Source organism: Cyrtonyx montezumae, unplaced genomic scaffold, assembly GCF_038088225.1.
Source record: "Cyrtonyx montezumae isolate F1298 unplaced genomic scaffold, pur_monq_1.0 scaffold_0, whole genome shotgun sequence".
Lineage (NCBI taxonomy): Eukaryota > Metazoa > Chordata > Aves > Galliformes > Odontophoridae > Cyrtonyx > Cyrtonyx montezumae.
The window spans coordinates 37,792,663-37,819,950 of NW_027071824.1; the positions used below are offsets into that span (position 1 = coordinate 37,792,663).

Genomic DNA, 27,288 nt, shown 5'->3' on the forward strand with positions numbered 1-27,288 from the left:
TTTCTGAAGAGCTGGAATTTAAGTGTTTAAGAGCTAATGAAAACCGATGGGAAAGAGCTGCTGCAGTTATTTTCAAAACAGTTTTCAAGTAGCTTAAGCACTTGAACATTTAAGCTATGAGCTGCTCCTGCAACAGTATTGCAAGGTGATGCATAAGCATTTCCTGTCTTCTTTCACAAAAGGAAAACCTGAAACCAAAGCTTGCCCATATCTACAACAAAAGATCCACACTGAATTCAGAAACATATCTGCACATATTTTCATGCTCAGACCATGCTTCTCTTTGTTACCTTACTATATCCATAGTAAAATGCGTGCCTACCAGTGATGAAATATTTCTGTTTTCCTATCTTCTTGGCAGGTTCTGCTGGCATCCTTGCTGCAGAATAGAACTTACAGCACGTACTAATAAGAGAAAATGTTAATGTTTTAAGTAGGTGAAAAACAATTTGTGATAAATATGTTCATTTACCTTTTTGATCTTCTTCTTTTCCTTCCAATGCAGACGGTTTCTCTGATGAAGTGCCATTATCTCCGCTGGCTTTTACTACATTTTCTTCCTGTATGGCTTCTTCACCAATAGCTATGGTATGTCCATTTGAAGTTTCAAAATTTGCTGTTACATCACTATCTGAAATAAAAATTAAAATGCCATTGTCCAAATTAACTGCTTGCTTAGAACTTATTGACACTCACTGCTTTCAAGTTACCATGGAAGCAAAACAGAAAGATTTACTGAAGCGTATAATAGGTTCTGAAAAGTAGACCACCAGGTCTTCAAGTGGATATCTCTGCAGTAGTGGGCCTACTTTCCAGGTCCAGCTTCAAGGCTCCATCCTCTGATGCGAACTCTGTACACACTAGCATCCCATACTCTTCCTCCCTACATCTTGGTTTACATAGCTAAGAGACAATCACGTGGAACTCCATGTATCTATAGTGTGTTTCCAAAGGTCCCAGACCTGGACCTACGTAGAGCTGCAGAACTGCGTTCCATCCTAGTGGTGGATCAGACAGGAATCAGGCAGGAATTTTCATAACATATGTGATCAATTCCCAAATGTGAATGTACTATTAATGACAATGAGTCATTATCCAACCTTGAATCAAGGTAAAGTCTCTTTGTAACATATTACATACATTTTCAAGTCTAATTCTTTCCCAGCTCAGACAACTATTACTGACTTACCTGAACTACCTCAGCTATGATTTCTTTTTCCTCCTGAAAAAAAAAAAAAAAGTCTTCTTCCTTATTTGTGTCTGTATTCCTAAAAATGCTGTGTACTCTTGCTGGCTCACAGCTTTTTCTATTGACTGGTATCTGTTCTCTATTCTATGCATTTTAAAATCACTGCCAATCATCTTCTCTGGTTATTTCCAAAATTTTTTGTCTATAGGCTGCTCACACCACAACTATAGTTCTCAGAGTTGATTGCCCTCCTCCTACAGGATGCTCTTGCCATCCAAACTTTATGCAGTTTTATCTGTAATGTCTTCTGGTTCCTCCTACTGCTTCTCCATTAATCGTGGTAATTCCACTCTCCTCTTCTTGTTGGGTGCTGTGAGATCTGCATGTTTGGCAGTTCCCTCATTTCAGTACAATTATGCAGCCTCTCTCTTACTCCCTTATGCTGCTCTGTGGATTAAACTGATGGTTTCACTCTCATCCACGCAACTAACTTTCACTTGATGTGTAAAACCTAAGTTCTGCCTTTTCTCATTCAGTATAGCTGATATTTGCACAATGCTTTATTATTGACTGCAACATTCAACTTCCTCATGCTCATAAATCCACTTCCCTTTCTGCCTTCACATGAAAGATTACCACCTTATGTTCTGCTAACATTTCATCTATGTCCTTGCCACTTCCCACCTCGTTCTTCTCCATCCCTTGTGAAACACTGCCAGTTCTTCTCATTTCTTACCTCTCACATTTCAATACTCCATGACATTCCTTCATCTGGGTTTCTGCTCTGTAGACATTCCTTCTAACTAGCTTCACACCACCCAAACACCATCTCCCCTGTATCTGTTTTCAGCCCTGTATTGTTTATTCTTCCAAACTGCTTCTTTAAGATTAACATTTTCATCAGATGAGAAACAGAGTGATGAAGGCAGAACAGACTGGATTGATGGTCTTCTTAAGAGGGTAGGAAAGGGGGAAAAAAAATATTCACCATTCCATCCTTTTACCCCTTTTAAGAGTGGAATAGCAGGTCAAGGACACAAATGACCAAAGCAAACATGTTTTCAGCATGAATGATACTCCTTACATTCAAAGAGTTTTTGAGCTACCTGCAATGTTAACACCTTTCATTAACTGACCCAATAGTTTAAATGCAATTTGCAACCATCAATCAACAAAGTCGCACAGCTGCCCGAAAAAATACAAAGCAAAAAAATGTACAAAATCACATATAGATAGTGACAGAAACAAGTTATGAAGCCAGCTATGCCGGACGTCACATTTTAGTAATTGGACAACAGTGTAAAGACAAGTGATGTTATATGTTAACAAACAAGCCCTCAACTTCTAAATATCAAAGTGTCCAATTCTACAGCTCAGGTTGAGCAGTACAATTTCTAGGACAGATCTGTTTTGGGAAATTATGGAGTTCTGAGACTTCTTGATAAAGCAATGAATGGTTTAATTTCAAGCTACAAAAATTATTTTAATTACTTGATTTTTATCCCATCTAGGTTTATAAATACTTAATAATATTCAAAAGACTACTACTAGAGGCATTTCAGAGGTAGAGCAGAGGTATTAACCATGGTTTGTCCATACTTTTCGTGGCAGAAATTTTGGGTTATTAATTCTATGCTGTTTATAAACAATGTGTTTTCTCCACAGACTTTTATATTTGTGTCATTTGTGAATGTGGCCTGTGTGATAGTGGTGAGATCTGTATGATCCCAGCACTGGAATTTTTTGATACTGAAATGGCAGCCATCCATGTTTACAGGAAGCATAAAAATATTTGAATATATATCCAGAAGTCAGGTGGTGTCTCTTGTCAGAAGCAGCTACAAAATGCTTATCTTTTGACTCCAACTTTGTTTCATTCAGCTACAAATTACTCCTCTCCTTCCTCTGCTTTATCTTCTTTATAACTAGTTACTCTACACAGAAACAACGCAATAGGGATTTTCCCATCCATCTTCAGCACTTAGCTGCTAAATTCTAGGTAATATGTTATCACCTTGCTCAGGCACTTCCTTCAGCACTCCCCTTCTTATCAGCTCGTCTCTGCTTTGTCTTGTCGAAATCTTCCTTTCCAACACTAAAGAAAAAGCACAGTTAAGAACAGATTTATTCTCATACTGACAATGCTTGTGAAACACGTAGAAAAGGATTAAGAGCTCCTGTTAAGTCTTCTGTCCTTCAGCTCTACAGGAGTACTGGTCTGGGTTTTCAGGGGCACTCTCCCACAACTTCAGCCACAAAAGGTGGGATTCACCTGATCCAATGTCTTCAGCTGAGCTCAACAAGGCTTCCTTCACAGTTAATAGGAAAATATACTTCCTGAGTGAAACTGAACTCATTTAAGCATTGAGATTCAATAATTAAAAGCACCTTTTTATCACTGATTGGAGTGACTACGTCAGCTCAAAATACCTTCAACTACTCTTAGAGATGTTTTGAGACAAATCCTGCTCAAAGCAAGCAATATTTTCAGTCAAGTCATCAACCTGCTCACAGAATAAGTTTGCACAACTACTTTAAGTATATTTTTTTAAGTAAATCTTAAAAATAAGTTAGAAACTTCTGTTTTAAAAGAGAAAAACACCCTCATCCAGGCTGGTTGGCTGTCATAGAAAAAACTGAAGCATTTTTTTTTAGGTTTAAAAAAAAGTATGCATAGAACACACACAAAAAAGACTGTGACATCAAACATTTTAATTATTATGTTTATTTCCCATGGGAAAAATGTAAAACAGTTTTATAGGGAAAAGTATTTACAGATGGCAAAATAGAGTAACTCCCCACTCCACCCTAACCCTACTCCAATGCAGTTTTGGCCGATGATCTGGGAAGCCATTGTAATGATTTATAGAACTCTGGTGCACGATTCAGAAAATGTCACTGTTGTAAACTCTCTCTTCACTGCATTGTTAGCAGAAGTTAATCACCTATCCCAATTCTGTTTACATATGAGCGTCAAAACCCAAGTGATGTTTGGAGCTCAAGCTGAGGTCATGCAGAGAAGCTTCAGCAGTGCTGGAATTCATCCTATTAATGATGTAGGATAGAGTGATTTATCTCATCAACTAATTCAAACACTTTGGTAATCCAATTACTGTCTAGTGCAAGTCTAATTGCTGTATGCAGATTAAATACTGCAAGAAGTATTTTCAATCTCACTTGAGCTGGACTGGTTTAAGTGAAGTCACATGGTGAAGTGAGTGCTACAGTGAGGACAGAAAAAGTCCTCATGTGTTTCAGGAATTTACCCTATGTGGTAGCAGCTGACAAACATCCTTCCCAGCAGCAGGTAGCTCCGGTTGCTGACTCACAACCAGGCTGGCTGCCCTGGGACACCTGAAGGAATCGCTGCTCTCAGCTTTCCACACACACCCCCCCCCACAAAAATTACTGCTGGCGCAAAAGCCAGGGCATAAGGGCATAGCTGGGAATAGGGGTAAGTATGGCTGCCTGAATGTAGATCAGTTGAGACTGTTTTCCTAAATTCCATTCTTAAACAGTTCTTTTAGATTTTCCCCATTACTTTTTAAAGTATATACCTTCCAACTGCGTGCCATGCAAGTTATTTACACAGAAAGCAAAGCACAGCAATGTGCCATATTCTAACATGTTTTTCTTCATGTAGGTGAATTCTTACTCCCTCAAAGACCTCTGGAGAAGAGAACATGGACAATGAGGCTAGAGGACTATGCAGGCAGGTACTGACCAAGGGCTGTAATCTTCCCAGAAAGTAAGTATATAGATTAGCAAAATGAAATCTCCTTTGATATGGAACCTGCAGATGAACTCTTCGTGCACATAGCTTGTACTTGTTTTGGAATCATAGAATCACTAACGTTGGAAAAGACAACTAAGATTATCTAATCCAACTGCTAACCCATAACCATCCATGCCCAGTAACTGTGTCCCTCAGTGCCACATCCATCTTTTTGTTGCTGGCAATATAAATACTCTTTTGTTACTTCAGTTTCGGAAGTATAATTTAATTCCTACTTTTTTTCCCCCTAATTTTTTTGCACCTCTTTTACCAGGGACAGTGATATCAGATGCTCTCTCATGTATTTATTTGTGAAATTTAATTTAATACTACCTGAGAATATATCATTTCCATCAAATTCAGTAACACTGAATCAGACCAGCTACCTATGTCTCCCTAAAGTTTTCAGGATTTTCAGTATTTTTTCAGTTCTACAACACTGCATCATACTTAATGAAGTCATGGAAAACACCACTTGGCATTAAAAGACACTGAGAACTTACACTTCCACTTGAAGATCTCAAAGAACTGTATGGATATTACATAATTCTGTTATGTCCTTTAGATTTTCTCCATTTTACAGATTAGAATATTTATGAACGGATAAGAAGCTTAAGCCCAAATCCTTAATCATCTAAAATGAGTTGTTTTTATTTAAACTGATTAAACTCGGTTAATTCAGCTTGAAATCATAATTTATTTAAAATACTGTTTGACTCACGGAAAGAACGATAGAAAGTATGCTACCATTCACTGCATCTCAATTTTAATTCCTTCAAAAAGGCAGAATTCTAATTTAAATAAAAGTGATCAAAAATGTGTACCCTTGTATATGAGGAATGAGTATACTGTCTACCCATGAGCCTGCACTGGGTGCTATTTAGCCCGGGTGGACTCGTCGTTTTAAGTTATTGCTTATTAAAGACTTTTCACTATGTAATACATTTCACATATACATAGCCAACTTGTGTCTTGATCACAACAGCCCAATTGCACTGAGTTTAAGGGTCTCAAACATTTAGCTGAGCAAATCACATTAAACTACTGCTATGTTTTGATAAATGCTCTTAAAATAACGTTCTTTTTACAAAGTCAAGCATTCAAAAGTTAAGAAATGTTTGAATGGGGTTGAGCAAGTGTACAGATGGTACAGCTTTTATCTGCTTGTTATGCGTTTTACCTTTGCAACCCCTGGCTCACTTAGAATACAAACTGCACTGGTGTCTCCACTAACTTCATTTGTAACTAACAGAAAGCAAGGCAATTTATCACACTGTATATAACCTTGAACAGCAGCCCTCATTTACTTGAGTAAATCTTACTTGTCCAAGGGATCCCACAAATGTGTATTTTTAGCCCAACATAAATAATAGCAAAACCAATCAAAATAACAATCTACCTCAAAAAGAAGTTCCCATCCCTTCCCTCCCCTCAAAAAGAGAAGACTTAGCGACATTCAGCAACTACAAACCTCAAGCAGTCTGAAGAACCCATTATTTTATTTAAAGAGTAACATGAGATTCTGGATATTCTCCAGTCTTTAGTTTTGCTCATCCAAGAAAAGCTCAAGAGAATTTCAAATTTTAATTTTAATCTGACCCAGTAAGAGCTAAAATTGCCTCCTGCTCCCTGTCTGCACATACTCACACAGTGCAGCTTTGAAGTAGTGTCTACTTCATGCCAAGACTGAGTAAAACACTGAGTTGGGGGGGGGGGAAACCTTAAGACTATGCCATCTTCTGTTTGTTTTTACCTAAAAAAAAATCTTTGGGCAGAAATTATACATTATGCCCAGAGAACAGATTTTCTGAGATACAGCATAGGAAATATGTTGGTCAAGGGGAAAATTCCAGCCGTCATTCCCACATTGGCTCAAATACTTCCACATGTAGTTGTCCACATTTTTTTTTTGTTTTGTTTTTTTGTTTGTGGTATTTGCTGTTTATGGATATCTCCCAGTTGCTAGCATAATACAGTCATATGAGATTCTGTCAACACACTGCATATTACAGCCCTGTCAAATCTGTAGGAAGAACCAACTTCAAAAAGCTGACTGAAATCCCAGTTACAGCAATTGAAGTTCTTTCTAATATCCCATACCCTGTCTCAGGAGAAACTTTCTTCAGCTGCACACACACTTACCAAGCTGTGGCTTTGTTAAGAGAATAACCAATAGGTACAATGATTGTCATCTCCCATGGTTTCAGACCAGGAGATTGGCCACCTGCATGTGACACAGACACACATGCATCCTGTTCTGTAACATAAATACATCTCTGACTGAGCTGTCTGAGGAAGAGGATTTCCTGCAGGAAATTTATCATGTGCGGATGTTTTCCCCTTTCTCATGTCAGATAAGCAAGTTTCTTCTGCTGTGTCAATTAGCAAGCAACAAGGGGCAACGTGACAAGGAAATCTATCTTTTCAATCTCTGTTGGCCTCAGGTCTGTTTCCTCAAGACATACAGGGGTAGCTCCTTCTTTTTTATTTTTTATTTGTAACTTTTTTTTTCCTGAAACAACCATCTGAGGCAAGAGGAACACAGTCCAATCTGGTTTTCATTTCTGACTACAGCCTCACAGGAAGCACATACACAAATGCAAGCAGTTCCTTATCTTTCTTACATAGAGCTTAAAAACAAATGACTACGTCCCTACAGCTCTGGGGTTTCCTAACAGCAAAATAACACTTAGGCATGTTAAGATATGCTTACATTTCAAGCCAACTTGATTTGCACCAAATATACATAGCTTCTTCATGGCATAGCTGGGGCTGGCATCCTGTATCTTTCTAGTACTTCTGAGGACACAATACCTTACGGCTGCAAAAACACAATGGCTTGTCTGTGTCTTTTCTCTGTATGAAATTATGTGGGGAGGCAATCTCTGTTTCTGGCTAAGATGGAGGAGGAACTTCAGGAGGATTCTCAAAGTCAGCACAAGTGACTTAGCCTGGTGTGCTCCTGCCAGCACTACTGGTACTATTAGTTGGCAATCAGCATGGATTAAAGGTGTATCTAGCTTCAAACAGCCTGCTAGCATAGGACCAGTACAGCCACATTTAAAGAAAAAGGTTTGGACTATTGACAGGAGAGTGAATGACAATAGCACAACTATGAACAAATGTTCACTGTGTTGATATTAGTTAATATTTAGACACCTCTTCCCTTCTCTGCATACAAACTCTGGGAACTGTAGTTGTGCCACCTTCATCTAGCTGAAGGTTACGCCTTAGCAGTGTATCCTGGTGGCCAAGAAGGCCAATGGTGTCTTGGATGCATTAAAAAGAGCATGGCCAACAGGTGAAGGGAGGTGATCCTCCCCCTTCTACTCTGCCCTGGTGAGGCCTCACCTGGAATACTGCATCCAGTTCTGGGCTCCAGGGTACAAAAAAGACAGGGATCTCCTTGAAAGAGTCCAGTGGAGGGCTACAAAGATGATAAAAGACGTGGAACATCTCTGATGAGGAAAGGCTGAGAGACCTGGGTCTGTTCAGCCTTGAAAAAAAGAAGACTCAGAGGGGATCTGATCCACTAAAGCCTATAAATATCTAAGGGGTGGGAGGCAAATGAACAAGGCTGGACTCTTCTCTACTGTGTGTGGAGATAGGACAAAGGGAAATGGCCATAAACTGAAGCATAGGAAGTTCCACACAAATGTGCGTAGGAGCTTCTTCACGGTGCAGTGACGGAGCAGTGGCACAGCTGCACAGAGAGGTGGTGGAGTCTCCTTCTCTGGAGACGTTCCAGACACACCTGGACGCCTACCTGTGCAACCTGGGCTAGGGAGCTGCTTTGGCAGGGGATTGGACTTGGTGATCTCTAGAGGTCCCTTCCAACCCCTAAAATTCTATGATTCTTAAGAGAGTCACAAGGGATACATTCCTGTACAATATGTAGGAGAAAACAATAGGGGAACCTTTAATTTACTTTTAAAAGTTACTATTTAATTTAATCAAGATTTACTTTCTCTTCATCTCCCCATCTTAGAGAACTGTTACTGCTATTTCTCAGCTGAAAGATATCTTCAGATATTACATAAGTCCTAACATTTTACTTTAAGGGAAAAAAAAATACTGTGACAGCTTGCAGAATGCATGTAATCTGGGATTTATGCATGCAAGCCGATGTACTGAATGTACAAAAGAATACAAAAGTTTTCAAAATCTGAAATTAATTCCCTATATCACTATATTTGTACAGTCCCATCCAAATAAATGGAACTTTGTAGTGTAATGGGATGGATAATTAAAGCCCTATTAAAAATAGAACATATGGTCTCTTTAGAGAGAAAAAAGAAAATCAATCTACGAATAATGAAAAAATATCAGAAGTTTCCAAACCTGAATAAAAAATCCTAAGTTTTGTTCACCAAGACATGCATTGAATTTTGTATATTTATACTCCACAAACTATACAGGCACTGAAATACTCTAGTTTATATTATTTAGATTATTGGAATTTTTTTTTGTTAGCTTTGTTTTATAGCATTATATATTACTAAATACAATAGCAGCCTGTAAAAAGCATGGATACATATTACACAGTTACCTAGCAACAAATTAAAGTGTTTTTTGGGGGATGATTTAAAGGTCTATGTAGAAGATTATACTTAAGACAAGATACACAAGTCATTTAGTTAATCAGTTGGGCTAGTTGATTTTTTGGGGAATAAGAACTATTAAATACAAAGTTCTGTGACTGGACTCAGAGCAGGGACTTTGATTAGTTAACCATTACCTCCCTCTGCAATAATTTTTCTCATGCTCTGTAACATTTATAGACATACTTCATTTGTGCAGATAATTAACTTCCACTTCTCAATACAAATTACATACAGTCACATACTGAGCTGACCAAAAGAGATCCCAGTTACATGATCTATGCACTATATTAATCTGTCACCATCAACTCTATTATTATTCTGTTGATTTGTAGTGCAAATTCTACTCTTATGGACTTCTGTTTGCAATCTGGTGCTCTCTGTTTTGAAGAAGAGATTTATCACAAAATAAAGCTCTAACACTAGAAAAAAGACAAGGAAATCTATGTTCATTTTTTTTTAATTCCATACCTGAAAGGGAGCGATGTAAAAAATGCAGTTGAAATTACAAAAAAAAAATCAGCTTTTCTAAATGTTAAACAATTCCAACAGAGGCTCTGAACTTCTTCTCTGATTCTGTATGCTTTACTGACACTAATCACAAAGCTAGACCACATGTTCAAGTGGTAACCTCTGCAGAAAAGTAAAAACTACTTCTTGTTACGTTTCACTGTATTAGCTTTCTGCTGGATCAGGTTTGTGATCCAGCTCATCACAGAACAGGTGCCAGTACCCAGGAGGTAGTGGAACTAAACAGACACAGCTGAGATAATTGAGAAGACATAATTATCACTGGAAGATTAGCACTAAGGTCACTGAGATAGACACTGCTCTTTATTAAGAGTTCTTTGATGCAATTTCTAGGGGTTCCTAGGTTTAAAATGTAAAGCAATGTACGCCCAAATGTTTTGAATTTGGGGAGATTGGTTCTATAGCCTACAGGTACAGAAGACAGTTAACAGAGAACTTACACTGTGATAATGAATCTGAAAAGCCACAGGCTTTGATCGGGCTGAAGTTGACAAAAGCACAGCGCCAAATGTCTGAATCCCAAAACAGAAGTTTGGGATTTTTTGGAGAAAGCTTGTCCAGAGCTGTGACACAGAGACACTCACATACGTAGGGTGGATTAAGTTTCCTAACAGCATGAGTGACTACAGCTACTTGAGATGCTCCAAGGTTTTGAAGATACCTGCACAGGGATGGCAAACATGATGCAAAACCTTCTGGGAGAGCAGCCAGGACATCCACAGCATCTCAGGTGGCACCAAACACCTGTGTTTAGGCAACTGAACCCCAACCTTTGATCTTGCCCATTTTCAGAAGGAACATTATTCAGTTGCAGCATTTTATTTCACACTTGTTCTTCAAGCCTATCTGGCTGTGGAGTGAAGGGGCCAAGCAGCCCATACAAAGGCAGTGGTTACATAGCTGATCTTCATTTTCCCTCTGAGCATAATCACATCTGATTCTCCTTTCTGGACAGACCAAACTTCTGTTCCCATGAAGGCAAAGTTCGTTTCATAATCCAAATCACTGGCTACTAGGGGAACACAGAGACACTCCCAACATACCTGAAGATACATAGCATTCAGCTTCATGTTTCTTAAAAAAATGAGCATTAACAACACCAAAAGAATATCATATGTAACGAATATTAAGTTAATAAGTAGCACACTTTGCTAACAGGTTCAAGACAGAAGCTGAAAAAGGTTTTTCCTCACCAAAGATCAAACAGTTTTTGTGTATATCAAATACTGTGCCTAAATAAGCTCAACATCTTTTCAGCTATTACCCTGCAAAGTTGTTACAGAGTTTCCTGCTATATGCCACCCAAGGACCACATGCATACCTGCTGATGTTTCTCTGAATTTGTCACTGGTCTTCTTCTTCCTCCATTTCCAAGGTTTAAAAATTTTGCCAATAGTAGAAAGTTTGCCCTTTCTCTTGAAGGGAGGAGTTTGTGATCCTGGGGCTGGTCCATCTGAATTAGCGACTGAAGCTTTATCCAAGCCATCAACTGCATAAATAAACAAGAAAAGAAAAGGTCACTGAAGGACGGAAACCAAAACATTAGCTAACAGCTCAACTGCTTCACTACCGGATTGCAAAAGGCTGTGTGGTGCTCCCCATTTTTCTGTTACAGAAGGCATACAATGGGCATTTCATAGCACCCAGCACCACAAGCCAGTCCTCACCCGTTGCTCAGCATCCCCACTACAGCCAGAACAGCTGCTCACAGCGCCTCTGCTGTGTGTGCTTCTGTGGTTTCTCCTCTTCACTACTGAAGAATTCCTTTCAACACATTTACGCAGTTTTTTTCCCTATCTTTGGTAAAGCTGAATAACTAGCTATCATCATGCAGAAGACAAAACCCATACAATGTGAACACATACCCTGTTTCTTGAGTGAAAAAAACCAATACCCTAAAAATAACCCTAAAAAAAACCCTTTTTAAAAGAGCTCGACTGATAGCTGTTCTGGCTGTGGAACAGAACAGTTTGATCTGATATTCCTGGTAATCAGTCATTCACAGAGGAGTCTGCCACAAGCCAAGTTTCATACTAAACAAACTTATTTAACAATAAGCTTTTGGGCTGTAGCCAGAAGTTAAAGATGGATTGCTTTTCTGCAAAAAAATACGGAGTGATTTTAAAGTCAGTATTTATCAACAATAGCTGTAACACTGAGTTTTTGTGAACAAAATCAGCAGTTATTCCACAACAGGTAGTTAAGTGTAGCATAAAGTTAAAATAAATTTTCTGGAAATTTCCCTGACAAGCCCACTATTATATATTTCTATATAAGAACTGAGCTTTCTTAGAGCCTTCCACTCCTGAACCTGCAAATACTTCAAACGTGCTTAACTTCATTCACGTGAGAAGCTACACTGAAATAGCTGCGATTACTTACGTACATCAAATTAATCACAAGCTTAAATGTTTGCAGCATAAGGGCTCTGTAATTGCTTTCATTCATCTAAACATTCCAATTATAACCAATTCGGAACAGAGCTGATGCCACTGTCAACAGAAATAATGATAATCATTGATCATTAAATCAGAAAGTGCTATTCAAAGAAGGAAATATCACTGTTCCCATTTTACAGATGGAAAATATGAGGCACAGAACAGTTAAGTGTTTAATTTCATGTTTGTCAAATGGCTTCCTGAATCCTAGTCCTCTGTCCTAGCTGTTAAAAAGATGCATATTCATGCATATATCATCACGGTGCAATCTTACTACTCTGTGTCTCAGAATAACGGCATTTAATGAATCCTATATTTGTCCCAGACTTTAGATTGATCTAGGATGCTATAGAAAAAAATCTTTACTGTGAGGAAGCTGACATAATGCAATCAGAATCCAAGAAACTTTATTCCTTAATGCTTTGAAATGAAGTACTGGGACAAAAAGATCCATTGTATAACTTCACTGAAATCTACAGTTAAAACTGGAGATAAATTTGTGTGAAAATGATAACAATCAAATCAATAAATCTGAGTTGTGCTGTAGAATACAATAAATCCTATACTGTTAGAGTTGGAACAGATATCTTAAGAAAACTTTGCCAGCAGAAAATACCATTATTCAGATGGATGTGGATTGAAATAATTTTTTTCAAGTGTTTTCCTTGGTACCTTCAGGTCTATAACAAACAGATAAAATGGAAATACGGTGTTGAAATGTGTAAAGCCAAGTTTTGGTAAGGAGGAGGCTAGGTCTATCCCTTCCTTGCTTGCATATCCTGGAAAATAGTCCTTCGAAAGGTTTAGGATGAGATTCCCATACAATGGATGAGTCCCTAACATGTGGGTCTGAGAGACTGGCAAGAGATGGGAATCAGAAGGCCACCAACACCATCCGACAAGCAACTGCAGGAAGAGAGAGCAGCAGGACCTCTGCAGGGCTGCCCTGCCTAGAACTAGGGACTGCACTTCTCTCTAGGTTGGCAGTCAATATCTGTGGAGCGAAAGGAGAAGTACAATTACTTGAAAGGTAGTTACAAAGGTAAGATAGCTGAATTGTTCTTGTCAATTCCAGATGGCACAATAAGTGGTAAGGGCCACAGGCAGGGACTCCAGAGAGTCAGGTTACACATAAGCAAGACTCTTCCAGGAGGAAGGCACAGCAGACTGTGACCTTGAAAGTTTCCAGGGCTGGCCCAGGTCTGACCTCATCTGCTGTCAGCAGCCATCCTGCTTAGAGTTAGAGACTGGACTATAACACCTCCCAGTCAATGTTTCTGCAGTGCTGGGGGATGTGGACAGGCATGGTTACTTGAGAAATCTGTGTGAGGAAATTTAAAGAAACAGAAGAGAGATGCTGAAGAAAAGAGATGAGTATCTGGTGGCTGAAAAGTTTTGTCCTGGGACAGGAGCCAAGAATTATCTCACTGGCAGAGGCAGCTCATGAGTTCATTAGTGAAAGTCTACCCGCTCCTTGGTGGCAGCAGGACAAAGCCCATGTTCTTGTCTTCACTGGCTTACTGATGTGAAGAGCCTGCACCCTGGTGATAGCACAGTCTCTATAAACACTGGAACACAGATCCTTTCAAATCCTCCTGGGTCATGGAGCTCAGCCTACTGCAAGCAACCACTTCCACAAAAGCCTCGTTTACATTTTTTCTCCTGTGCCAGGCAGAGGGGATGGAGGATTACAGCTCCAACAGTTCCCCACTGAGAAACATGCTTTTGGATCACTCACTGCTCTGTCCTCTGCTGAAAATATATAACTCTGAAATAGTGATATCCATCCCAGCTAAAGAAATCCATATGCTTCAAATTAGCCAGTATATGAAAAAAGGAATCAATTTAGTGGTAAGTGATTCTGTTTAAGAAGATTGCAACTCTTGAGAACAGGATTCTACATTAACTCCTTCTGACAATAAAACACAAATTTATTTATCAAATGAATTCCACAAGAGCTCACAATTAGGAGTTTTCTTATCCCTCAACTCTATACCACTTCCTTCATTTGAAAAACAAACAAGCAAACAAACAAACAAACATGTATCTGAAAAGAATGAACAGGCATGGCCAAACATCACTGGTTGGTTTTAGAAATAATCTAAGATGAAGTAAAACTTCTAGGAAAAGAAAGGATGCATTTAAATACAAAAGCAATCATAAGGTAGTACCTTTTAGCAATTAGTAAGTTGCCCTGGAAAAACAAAAAAACACAAGAGTTTCAGCAATGATGATCTTTTCAAACATCTCAACTTCTCATCTTTGAAAAACTCAGAAAGTGGTATTTAATATTAACTTTGTTTGCTTTATAGGTCACATGTTAAAAATAAAGGAGTGTATTTTTCACCTCAGAGAACATATATATCTTCTATTAATCATTATAGTATTACACACTTTCACTGAGATGAAAGGAAACATCCTTCCAAGATTAGAAGAACTTGGTCACTTGAGTTATTCTTTTATTTGTACAGTGTCTTGAAGCTCACCTTTCTTCCCACCATCTTCAAAAAGTCAGTAAGTCATTCCACTGCCATCAATAAACATCACTATTAAGTTTGACAATCGGACTTTTGACTGTACTGGCTCCATAGTCTATCTGTTATATTTCAGTCCTTTGTTCTAGATGCAGATTTTAAATCTGAAGGATAAGTGCCTGCTTGTACTGACCGTTGGAGGAAATCAAAGAAAGCTCATTTAAAACTCCCCTTGAACAAAATTTGTTTCTAAAAAAAGAAATAACTTTACTGTTGGTTGGTCGAACACGTGTTAGAGGCTGCATACTATTTCCCTGGACTTCCTTTATGGAAACTAATGATAGTGCTGCAATGCTATCCCTGCTCTAGTTTTGGGGAACAAAAAGGACTGGGATGGAAAATTATAAATATGTACTTCTGGACTGAGAGTACAAGTATAAGACTGTTACAGAATGGAGATTGAGAAACACAGTGAAATAAAAGAAGGGTTATTGCTGGAACCTTACACATTAATATTCTAGCTTTAGGTTCATTCTGTGCAGGTGCTCCCTGAACATCCACTGTAAACAACAGTGTGGCTTTGACTATTGCTTCCATCATTTTTTTGCTTCTGAAGGAAACTTCCAAACTGCTCTGACTTACAGAGCTTTCGTTTCTATTTTAAAGCTGCTCTGGAGAGCATGAACTAGATTTGTCAAGCATGAAACTGAACAGGAGAGTGTATCATGCTCTAGATGTTGAGGAACATTCAGTCTGGAGTACCACGATACAGCCAGTTTGAACCAAAACAGCTTCAGCTGTTTTACTCCATGTGTTCATTCCCATCATGCTGCACTTCTTGCTAATGTAGACACAGTCTGAATAAACAGACGCAAAGCACTGGTACCAGTAGTGCCTCAGTCAATCTGAAAGGTCCAAAGTATTCAGTCCTGCAGTGCTTGACAAATCTGTGTCTGCCCTTACTTATTAGCTAGAGGGTAGCATTTAAATCAATATACTCAGGGATCTATCAGTCCAGGAAACAAAAGACACAAGTGAAATGAGTTGTAAGGAACATCACACTCTCAACATATTAACCATTCCCACTGATGCCATCCTAAGCATTTTATCATGACCTCCAAGAGGAGATCTTGTTGTAAAAGACTAACTACAATGCTAACCAAAACACTCCAAAGCCAAATCATGCTGGCAAAGGCTGTGAGCTCAATGAAGGAAACAAAAAGCCCTTCCCCAAGCTTGTAGGCAGCCAGCAAAGATTAGATCAGTTTACAGAAGACGCTGACTTTCCCATAAACCACCAAAGATGGAAATACCTTAACATGTTTGATTCTAGGAAGGCTACTTGCAAGAAGCAACTTTGGTCTCCATAGCTGCACTTCTATGCTCTCAACGATCTCAAGAGATGTTGTGTGGCTGCAGCAGTGGTGTGAATTCCTTAGTTTTATATGGCATGGTACATTTCATCACTGAGATGTTTGTGTCAGCACTGAAACATGCAAATATCTTCTTCAGGTAAGAACTTGCTTTACAAAACACAGCAAAAACTATCCATCCAATTGCTTCAAGCAAGTCTGATAAAAATGTCCTTGAAATAAATAGCTGTGACTCTACTGCTTCCAGGCATTTTGCTCTAGAATGCAGTGAGACTATTCCTTTTTAAAGCTTTTGCTTAAAGATAATTCAAGAACAGAAAAAGACGGCTCTATTTATTCAGTATGTTGTTCTGTACTTTAATTGATGGCAGTCAAACGAGCAAGTCAGTAGAAGCTAACTTCAAGATTGAATACTAGAAGTAATGTAGATTATATTACAAAAAACCACAATCACGATGTACTTACATTATTCTTCCAGTAGAACCATATTTTAATAGGTAAAGGATCAAAATAACTGGATGATAGCTTAATGCTAGTAATTTCTGTCAGAGAAGATTTAAAAAAAGATACAACTTGGGTAGTTAGCTAGCTAGCTACGGTAAGATTACACTCAAAAAATCTGATTTAGAAGAATCAATTCCTGAACCAGAATAGTTTGAAGATTCTTTCCCATATTAGTCCATATTCACAGTCACAAAGGAGAAGGAACTTATTAGATAGACTTTGCTGTAAACAAGTACGAAATACCTTAAAAAATTACTGTAAAATTGATGGAATCAATGCCACTGAGCAAAGTTTAATTAGTTTATTCTTGTCACAAAGACATTTGAGATCCTGGAGTAAAAGAGCAATTAAGGCTACATTCAACAAAAGAAAGAAGGCAGAATTTAGGTGCATTTGTCGAGAGTTGTGCTACTGGGAGCCTGAGGGACTCTGAACAGAAGCTCCCTGACTCTGAAAGTGCAGGTGCTGTAATTCATGACATTAAAGCTATCTGAAACTTCTGCTTCTCTGCACATAAAATAGAAACCCAGTCTCACAGCAGAGTAGCTTTGGTGATTAAACCAGCCTAGTAAGTTTCTTCTCTGCATTTCCATCCACTCATTCTTGACCCTATAAAATTATGCTATTTCTTCATTTGTAAAAAGACAACTGTTCATCAGGCTGCATCACAAGTAGATCTCTGAATGATCCAGACCAAAAATGCCTCCCCCTTTCCATCCTCTTTCCTTTTATAAATAGGTTATTTTTAATCTGAGTCACTGCAGTGCTGTACTCTTCAGCATAATCCTACAAACACTTGAAGTGTCAGGACTGAGGAGCAAGCTGTGGCATGGGACAGACTGGGTGGAGAGCCTAAATGAGCATCACAGCTGCAACCAGAATAGTGTGAAATCATAGCCACAGCCACAACAGCACTGTACGGTTTAGCGTATACCATGTGCCTGTGCCTGAATGAATCCATTACATGAACATGAGCTTGCCTACAGTATTCATAAGGTGGTCAAAACATGTGTGTTCCTCATCCTTCTTGAAATAATAGTGTTGAAACCTTCTGTCCTTATGAAAGAACACTCTAACTGGGATTGGGAGTAATGGTTCCCTGCAGAAAGCAATTTGGAGGCCATTCAGCCAAGAACAAGAGAGAGATCACTGTGAGGAAGGGATACTGTGCTCAGGCAGCTAAATTAACTTATTTACAAAGATAAGGAATTCACACACACGTTACCAATGCAGCAAGTACTGGCTATCTTCAACAAGAATAGCCACTCTGCTTACATGAGAATGTATAACATCACCTAACTCACCAAGTGGGAAAAGGCACTGAACCAAGTGCCCCACTGACATTTACGAACTACAAGTAGTACTGGTGCTGTGCATCTCACTTGCAGTATTCATGTGGTATCACCTCTAAAGTGCAGGAGGATAACTTCTGTTGCAATACAAGTGACCTGGGATACATCATATCCAACTGAGAAACGCAACAGAAGATGCAGCGGATCCAGTTCAGAGTTACCTTATATATGGATTTAGGTCAGCAGAATTTCTATACTTCCTACTACCAGTTAGTTAATTCAGCCATTTCTCTCTTCCTGTCACTGCACCCAGATGCCTGCAGGGGGGTGCTGCAAAAGTCATCTTGGTTTATTGAGACCTCAAAACCTCTTTTTGACAGTGTTATGATTTTCTATACAGTCTTGCCAAAGGGAACAGAGTTTGAAGTCACGGTTTTTATGCCAGCAAAATCAACATGTTTGTGCAGCTGTATATTATCCCAATTTAGTGACAAGAACAATAACTCATCGACTTGCTATAGAGCATGGTAAGCCACTTATTCCCACAGCTTACTGGAAAAAAATCAAGACACTGCACGGTAAAATATTTGACATGGTCATTAGAAAACAGAAGTCATTCTGACACAATCAATGTCATTTTCAATAAATCTCACAAATTCTGTAATGTTGTAGCATTTTTTTCTTGACCAAAACCAGATGGAAAGACAGGTCTTTCTCCTTCTCTCTTTTTGTTTTCTGCTTGGAAGGAAGAAAATGCAACTAATCCCCAGTGGATAAATTTACAAATTGGAGAGCTATAACCTACCTCAGAGCAGCACAATGGGTTGGCATCTGAATGCTTTTGCCTAGCCATACATCTGGAGTTTAGCTTTGGGGAATCTCTGTCGTGAGCTAATTGACTTGATTATGTTTTAATTAAATGAAAGGAAAAAGCTGAAGTTCAAATGTAGGAGGCTGAATGGTAGTTTCCATATGGAACTGCCAAGTTGCAAAATGTTAATTGGGTCTCCTGCTGGCAATGAGCTAAACAGGGCAGGCAGTGGCTACTTCAGATGGGTTCTGGCTCCTTCCTGAAAGCAGGCAACGTGGATAGTGGGTGGATCCTCCTGAGGAAGCCACAGCCTGAATGCCCTCATGTTTCTATGTGAGTACGTGCCCAGGCACCTTTCAGGTTGATGGAGCCATATGTGAACTGGCAGTGCTGAAGTTCAGAAAGCTGAACTGCTATGAGGCTGAGCCATGCAACTCCCATCTCACCACAGGCAAAATTTTGCCTTGCTGCAGAAATCCAAGCACAGTGCGGGGAAGGAAATCCAGCTGTTACATCTGTAGACTAGAGGCCATATTCTGTTAATCCCACTGGTGAGAACTCCCTGCCTAAACTCTGAATTAAGCACAGTCACTGCTAACAGGTACTTACAAAGGATGGGAGCCTGTGCTCCCCCAAAAGTGACATGATGCATGCTCAGGGCTCCAACATGTTAGCTCTATGCTAAGGAAATCCCATGTTGAGTTAGGTCTGCTGCAAACTCTTCATGGCTCTCTTCTTCCTTTCAGCTGGCACCACATTAACCATGCACAGACACTTCTAAAGCCTTTGGAGAACAGCATGTTAGCATGCAAGAGGAACATCCTTCCACCCAGTGCACAGAAGAGGAACAAGAGCCAAGCCATACATTTCAGAGTTCAGCAATGGTGCTGACTCCAACATGCATTTGTTTGAGTTCTCTCTCTCTGTCAAGTTGTACACTTGGTATTGATTTGCTTAGAGCCTGGGAGAGTTTGTTTAGCTGTCTGTCTTTTGGGTAGGAACTCCTCATCCCACAAGTGACTGCTCCCCCAGAATGCAAGCAGGGGACTTTAGCTTTCCACTGCCTTACACAGGGAAGGGAGAATAAGGCAGTGTTAACATGAGGGCTTGAGACACATTTGCTGCTTCAGTTTCTCACCCTGGCATGATTTCTGTTCTAACTAAACCAGGGTAAACAACAAAGGACCTCTTTGCCTTAGAGTTTACTTTAAATGTTGCTCTTTTTTTTATTGTTTTATGCTTATTTGGTTACAACAGCCACATCTTAAGTGCTGTTGGTTCTATTAAGTCGCGTTTAGTTAACACAGCTAACTGCAGCAATCTAAATGCAGATAAAGTGCTTGTAACATGCAACTTTGAAGTTACTTCACAGTATGGCTTCCATTCCCATGTGCTTAATTCTACTGGAAAAAAAATAAAGCAGTTTTAGGGCACTCTATAAAGACAACAGCCAATACAGCTGAACTATACCCAACTAAAACTGCCCTTTTCATCCCTGTGCAGAGCTCCCCACTGCATCTACATGGGCAGTGAGCTACTGGGGGTGGTTCTGGGGCATGGTGGTTATACCTCTGTAATCATACTTCCTCTGCTTTCACCTGTTTTTCATATCAAAAGGCATGAGGGGGGTTTGCTTGAAGAATAAATAAAACTAAGGGCCCAATCTTATGCTTGTAATATGCCCACAAATTTGTTTGCAAATTCAGTATTTATACTTTGGCATCTTGTAGCTCTTAAATGAACATGTCCAGCCCAGTGTTCAATTTCCATCCTTTTGGCTTTCCCAGAAAGGAATAAACAAATCCTCAGCAATTCCATTATACAGGTCTAAAAGTGATCTGACTGCAAGGGTCTCTGTATCTCCTTACTGACAAGAACACGGCTGGCTCTGACCAGAAGAAAAGGGACCATCAGGCTGCTAATTTCTCTCTCTTCAACCCCAATATCTGAGTGGAAAGAAGCAAATGGGACAGATGGTTATATCTTCCAGATATATGAAGCATCAGGTTAAGAGTCACATTCTGGTTCTAAGCAATTTTTCCAAAGAAACAAAGAAAAGTCCGGGCACAGAAATAGAGATGTGAGAGAAGAGAAGCAACAGTGAAAAAGCAGTGTGTGTGAAAGAGCAACTGAACTGCTGAGGATTGAAAACAAATGCTTTCTGTGTCAGGACATGAACAGATAAATCTCCTTGAAGTACAGTAGTATAGATTTCTATTAATAGTTTAAAACCACATGTACTCATCTGATTAAATCCCATAATGGTATTTTTAACATGTCACTTTTGAAAACTAGAATTGCAGAACTGGAGATACTTTCTTACTGAATGACTTTTCTCAGTACAGTTTTAATACAGCGGAGAAAAGTATCTCTAATGAGTTTACAACAGGTATTTTTAGCCATGGACAAGTGACAAAACCTCCCACCAGATACTGGCTACTAGAAAATGATCTGAAATGAGCATGTGGCCCCTTCTCCTGTGTGGTACTAAGCAGGAATAAAAATAAAAGCATTTTTTTGCAGTAATTAATGTGTATGTACTACTCAAGCTGAGATAAAAGCAGGCCAAGTGTGTCCCATAGAAACCTCTGGCTCCATTGCCACCCCTCTGCCTTGCTTTGAGCTGCTCCTCATCCCCCTTAGGGCCCAGAAGCCCCAGTATCATGCACCTGATCAGCAGTCCCTGCTGAGTAGCAGTGAACCCTCTCAGGAGCCTGCAGAGCAAATCAGCACACCATCAGACAGCCTGAACAACTCACTGCAAGAGTCAAGTCAAAAACCCAGCAAAATGGGAAAAACATAGCCAAAGCTACTCTGGGCTTTTCCTGCAAGGCTCCTTCTGGCTTCACTCTTTTCATACATAAGCAACCACAGGCTTAGGGCCACTTCAGGGCTAACTGGCTGCTTCACCTGCAGGCTGACATCACCCTGGGTGAGGATTTAGGCTGCTCACAACCCAGCAGCCCTGTTGTGCAGGCTCAGTAGCTCAGCTGCAAAGCTCTCTTCAGTGTCTTTCCACCAACCCCTCAGTACACATGGACAGACAGAGATGTTTCCTCACAGCTGAAGAGCTGTGCTGCTCACCTTGGTGCTACAAGCAGTGGGATGCATCTCCAAATGGCTTTAGAGAGGTGCTGCACACTCAGTCATCTCCACTCATGTTTTCACAGAATCTTGCTGGAAACATATGCTGTGTTGGTCACTACTCATGAGGCTCTATCACGGAGCTGAGCAGAAGAAAATCTACCTCTTGTGACAGATTTTAAAATCAAATCAGTTCCTTACTACAAAACAAGAGGGGCCAGCAAACAGTTTACTGACAAGACTGAGCTAGGTGGTGTGCAGGAACAAATAGGAGGGAATGGGAACAAGTCCAGGGGAATGGAAGAGTTTTACCAAGAAGACAGTGCCTTAGCCTGCTGCCTGTGGTCTAAAGGTCTCACACAAGGGCAAGAGCTCCTCACAGCAGGATGCCCTGACGTCTACATCACACCAAAGACTTGTGCAATGCCACCTGGAGCACTAACACTGTTAGCTATTTCCCCTTTCAGAATGAAGGTAGCTGGAAAGGTGGTTATACAATTGTACTGTCCTGCCTATCCCATATCAACTCATTCCTGACCACCCCACATCCTTGCCAAAAACAATTCTGCAGGAACACTACATGTGTGCTTTTCCCATTATTGTAGTCTTTAACCAAGTCTTCCACACAGTTATCATGTTTATAAATCTGAGAGCAGGTTCGGTTCTGGAGGCTCCCAGGCCAACACTTCCTCATGTTTAAGTAAAACAAGGAGTTCTTGACCTACAATTATCAGAGCATTTACATACAAAAAAATGGCGAGGAGAAATTTGGTCAATCATGTAATTAAATCCCCTGCATGCAGCCCAGAACTCAATGTGCTGCCTTTTAAAGGTGACATTTTCCTTCATACTGGCACCACTTCAACAACTTTTCTCTAGTACAAGAAACAGCATATTGCACTTGTCCAAACACATGTGAGTCAAACCTGAAGCAAACAGTTTCTTTTTGTGACCCAGCTGGCCTCCAAACCCCCACAGCAGAGGTCAAGGGCACTTTTAAATCCAGCTAGCAAATTTCTGAGTGTTGTTGTCATTATAAATGTTTATTCAAGCTATTAGCCCAGAAGTCTTTGTAGAGAAAACCATGTTTATTTTAAGTTTATTTTTTTAGCTGCCTTTAAAATGTTTGTCTTTGTTGCTACATACCAGTGTGGATAAACAGTAATAATACAACTCATGCACACTCACAAAAAAGTACTAACAATTAAACAGTTCCTCTCAGTCAAAATGCCAATTTGCCAATTCTAAAGCCATGGAACGTGAAAACCGTTCATATTTTTCTGTATGAGTAATGCCAGGTCCCTAGCAAGTAAGAAGTTATCTCATTTGCTGTGAGGAAATGGGAGTCATCAAGCTGCAGCTGACTTCTATTCAGCATCATGTTTCACTGCTCTCCTCACGCCTCACTGCACAGCACACAGCTGTTTTATTCCCTGTATCTTGTTCCTTATTAGGGCCAGGGTGGGGAAAATCAGACACAAGCTGATATATTTGTCAGCTCAGCTGCTCACCCTTTACCAGTTAAACTTCTGATGCTCAGGACTGGGTTCCTGTAAAAGGGCATGTCCATAAACAATTTGTGATAAGATTTAGCTACACTTTAAGAAAAACAGCATGTTCCCTTTTCTACATCATCAAGACATAGTAATTTCATCAAGCAAGCTGGCAGCACCATAAATCACCACAGAAAAACTCACTACCAATTACAGTACCATCTTTAAGTGGATCTGAAGTCTGTATTTGTATGCATTTTAGGAAATTTTTCAATTGAATCAGTATTTATGGAAGTTGCTGGGCCTGGACAGAGGAGCAGGGGCTGAAAGCAGCCCAGGTGCCCCTGCAGGTCTTTACTCCTGGCGGTCTCTGACCAAATGGACAAGAGAGTCTTGTGTCTTTAGTGAGGCTGTGGGCAGTAAGCAGTTGTCTTGTCATCAGAGAAGACACTGAGAACACACTCAGCTTTTCCAGCAGAATTTTCCATTTTCCCCTAGGGGAAAATAATGACACTATGAGCATCATAAACACAGCAAATACATAACTGATATCTTCATTTCCTCCTTTCCTTGTTTCATGCTGTATTTCTGCTCGCTCTTTCTGTACTGCTCTCCATTAATAACAAATGACTTGTATTATGGTAGTGCTTAAGAGGTGTAGTCATCAATCAGGAACTCTTTGTGACAAGAGCTGTACAAACAAATAACACAGAGACCTTTCTTGCATCAACAAAAGAGAAGAGCTTGAATAACAGATTTCTGATTTTTCACTGACACCTGCTCAGCTGTTGCGTTTCAAACAATCTGTGTTTATTTTAGAGCACATCCTTTACTAACCGCTCTCTCATTCACTTATTGTCATTGAGCAATTACACAATATATCTTTGTAGTCCACACACTAAAATAAAGTATCAACGTGAACTCATATGAACCAGTTTAAACTGAATTATTTTAGCTGGAAGTGGGTGGAGCATCCCTCATGCTTCAAAGCAGCTATAAAACACAAGACCTCATTCTCTCCCTACTGATGCATACTCATGCTATACCATCCCAGCATGTAACAACATTAATTTAGTACTTAGCTTCAGCAAGCATCATTGTTATGAACACTAAACATGCTTCAAGCAATGTGTTTGCCTGACATGAACTATGAACACTCAGCTCCACTGGTGCATACCACTGATAGGAACATGAATAGTCAATTCCATGGTATCTTGGCGGAAAAAAATGCCAGAAACATCATGGCCAACACAAGCGATATAAATATAAATTTTAAATCAGCTATGAACATGAATAACTCAATCTCAGCAGCTTTCACTGTCCCATTTTCGTTGATGTTAAAAGCAAACTTAGAGCTGACCTAACATTTAAAAATTACAATTTGGAAGAAACACAATGCCACTGGAGAAGCAGAGCAAAGCAGTGTGTTCTGGTCCTGGGCTGGGAGACAGCTGAAGTTCTCATGTAAGTAGGAACTGAAGCTGATATTACTGGATGTTTTATAAAGAGGGCTGCAGGGAAGTACCAACCCACCTCCACGGGGAATAGCACTATGTTAAAGAGTAACTCAATCATGCTTGAAATGTAACACACCTAAAGCAAATTGAGTAAGTGTAACATTTAAGAGCTTACAGTAGTAACTCAGAGACAATTTGGCATCAAAAGGTTAGACAGTGAAAAGAGTACACCAAGTTGAGGACAAAGGCTGCATTTTCCCACTTCATCAGCATCATGACCACGTTCATGCAGATGAACAGAACACAAGCATTTGTATTTAGTTGTGTGTTAAAAGGAAGGGTCCGATTAGAAAGAAAAACAAAAAACAACAACAAACAAACACAAAAAGAGCCCAAATATCACCAGAAGGCTTGGCAACTATTGCTAGCAGCTCAAATCAGGATTGGAAATTCAATATTGTCCCAAGTAAAGTATGTACAGCATCAGGGTTCAACAAATTCACTTTGGCTTTACTTAATCTGTCTAAAGTTTTCTTTTTTAAACTACTACCAAATGTTTTCCTAGAGAGGGAACATTCTGTGATAGAGCACACGTCTCTCTCCAGCAGTCCCTGGGAAAGAGTCTCATCTCTTAGAAAGCCCATAGGAATACTTCAGGAACTGCCACCCTCAGTTCCTGCCTGCCCAGACTGCTCCTCATGGTGGGCTTTCTAATTCTAATGGATTCAGCAGACTGTAGGCAGCACAAGAGAGAGAGCAAGCTATTACCCATTAATTTAATAAGGAAATAACTCCATGGACAGATTCTCCCACAAAGAGATGGCCAAATGCTGAGTTCCTCTGGTGGTGTTTGCACTGGAGGCTTTCAGCAGGGTTGTTCCAGCCATGGCTCCCCGGCACTCTCTTCTATCTGACCTCACTGCACAGCATCACCTGAAGTTCCTCCAGCAGCAACTTGCCTCTGTCAGAAAACATCACCTCTTCCAGGGAAAAAAAAAAAAAAGCTGGAAAAACATCATTAACTTTCACTGAATATTTTCTTGTTCTAGAAGGAATAAAATGAAATTAAATCAAGTTGTTAACTGGCTTTCTTTTAAAACTCCTGTCTAAAATTAAAAATATATATATTAAACTTGAACAGCAGAGGTATTCATGATGTAACTTGCTTCTTGGCAAATCTTGTATTTCATACTTTTATGAACAGCAAGTCTCTAGGAAATGGCTCACTAAATAATTTCTCACTTCAAAATAAACCAAAACTTTCCAGTTTCATGTTTGTGAAAGGCAGTTTGAGAAAGCAGCACTAGGTGAAAGAGGGACTGAAGGACCCTGTTTACCTCCTATGGCACAGCTTATGGCACCTACCCAGAGCTGGGGAGTTCTGAGCAAATCCCTGCTGTAAAAGAGGCTCTTACCCTAAACCTACCATACACAGGGAAGCTCTGGGAGTGCTGCTCAGTCTCAGCCTCTCCCACGTCTTAGTTCTTCAAACTAAAAAGGTTCTTTATGTCTAAACCCAGATTGCTGCCAGAGTTCTTGTGCTTCTATTTTAACTGATAGTAGACAAGAAATATTCTGAAAAATGTCACAGTTGTTTTAAAAGTTGTGCTACGGAAATTTACAGCAAGAATGTAATGTAAACCATAATCCAACACTAAAAACTTCTGCAAATAATTGTGACTGTACGCGTGTATCTCTCTGTGGGTCTCAAGCCACAAGTCTTGGGTTAGAGAAGGAAAGTTCTCATCAGTACACAAGAAAAAAACAAACAAAAAACAAAACACCACTACCCCATCAATACCAGCCATAGCTGTGCTGAGATAAACTAATGACTGGCTCTCTCAGACAACTTCACAGCAAGCTACTGGCTAGAAGAGGCCGATGGATGTCCTTGTAAAAGACTCCTCACTTTTGTCTCTTCTTGAAGGGTCATCAGGTGCACTGCCCCAGCGCTATCCAAACTTCACTCTCACTCCGAATACACAACTTACTTCTTCTCCACACTCTAAAGAACAGTGTCTTTTGGTTCTTCTCACAATTTTGCTAACCACATGTAAAAATTAAAACTGGCAAAAATGGACGCAGTACAGATTGATATAAAAAGAAACTGAATAAGACAAAATAAACCTCTCTAGATTGGCAAGCTTTCCTTGCATTGATATCCGAACATGCAAGAACTGCTTAAAACAAAAAAGCATGGGCTACTTGCTGGTACTTATTCATTTATTTTTTATGAGATTGAACTGCCTGGTATTTATTTTTAAGA

General features: G+C 39.7%; 1 protein-coding gene across 2 annotated transcripts in view; it reads right to left on the minus strand.

Moving 5' to 3' along the window:
- PHACTR2 (phosphatase and actin regulator 2) overlaps nt 1-27,288 on the minus strand; it is a 93,208-nt gene that overhangs the window by 30,994 nt on the left and 34,926 nt on the right. For both annotated transcript variants that reach the window (XM_065732780.1, XM_065732772.1), the window contains exons 2-4: nt 11,418-11,585; nt 3,204-3,284; nt 473-631 (exon numbers count right to left, since the gene is read on the minus strand). In XM_065732780.1, coding sequence (XP_065588852.1) covers nt 473-631; nt 3,204-3,284; nt 11,418-11,585 — 408 coding nt within the window. The remainder of the gene's footprint in view (nt 1-472; nt 632-3,203; nt 3,285-11,417; nt 11,586-27,288) is intronic.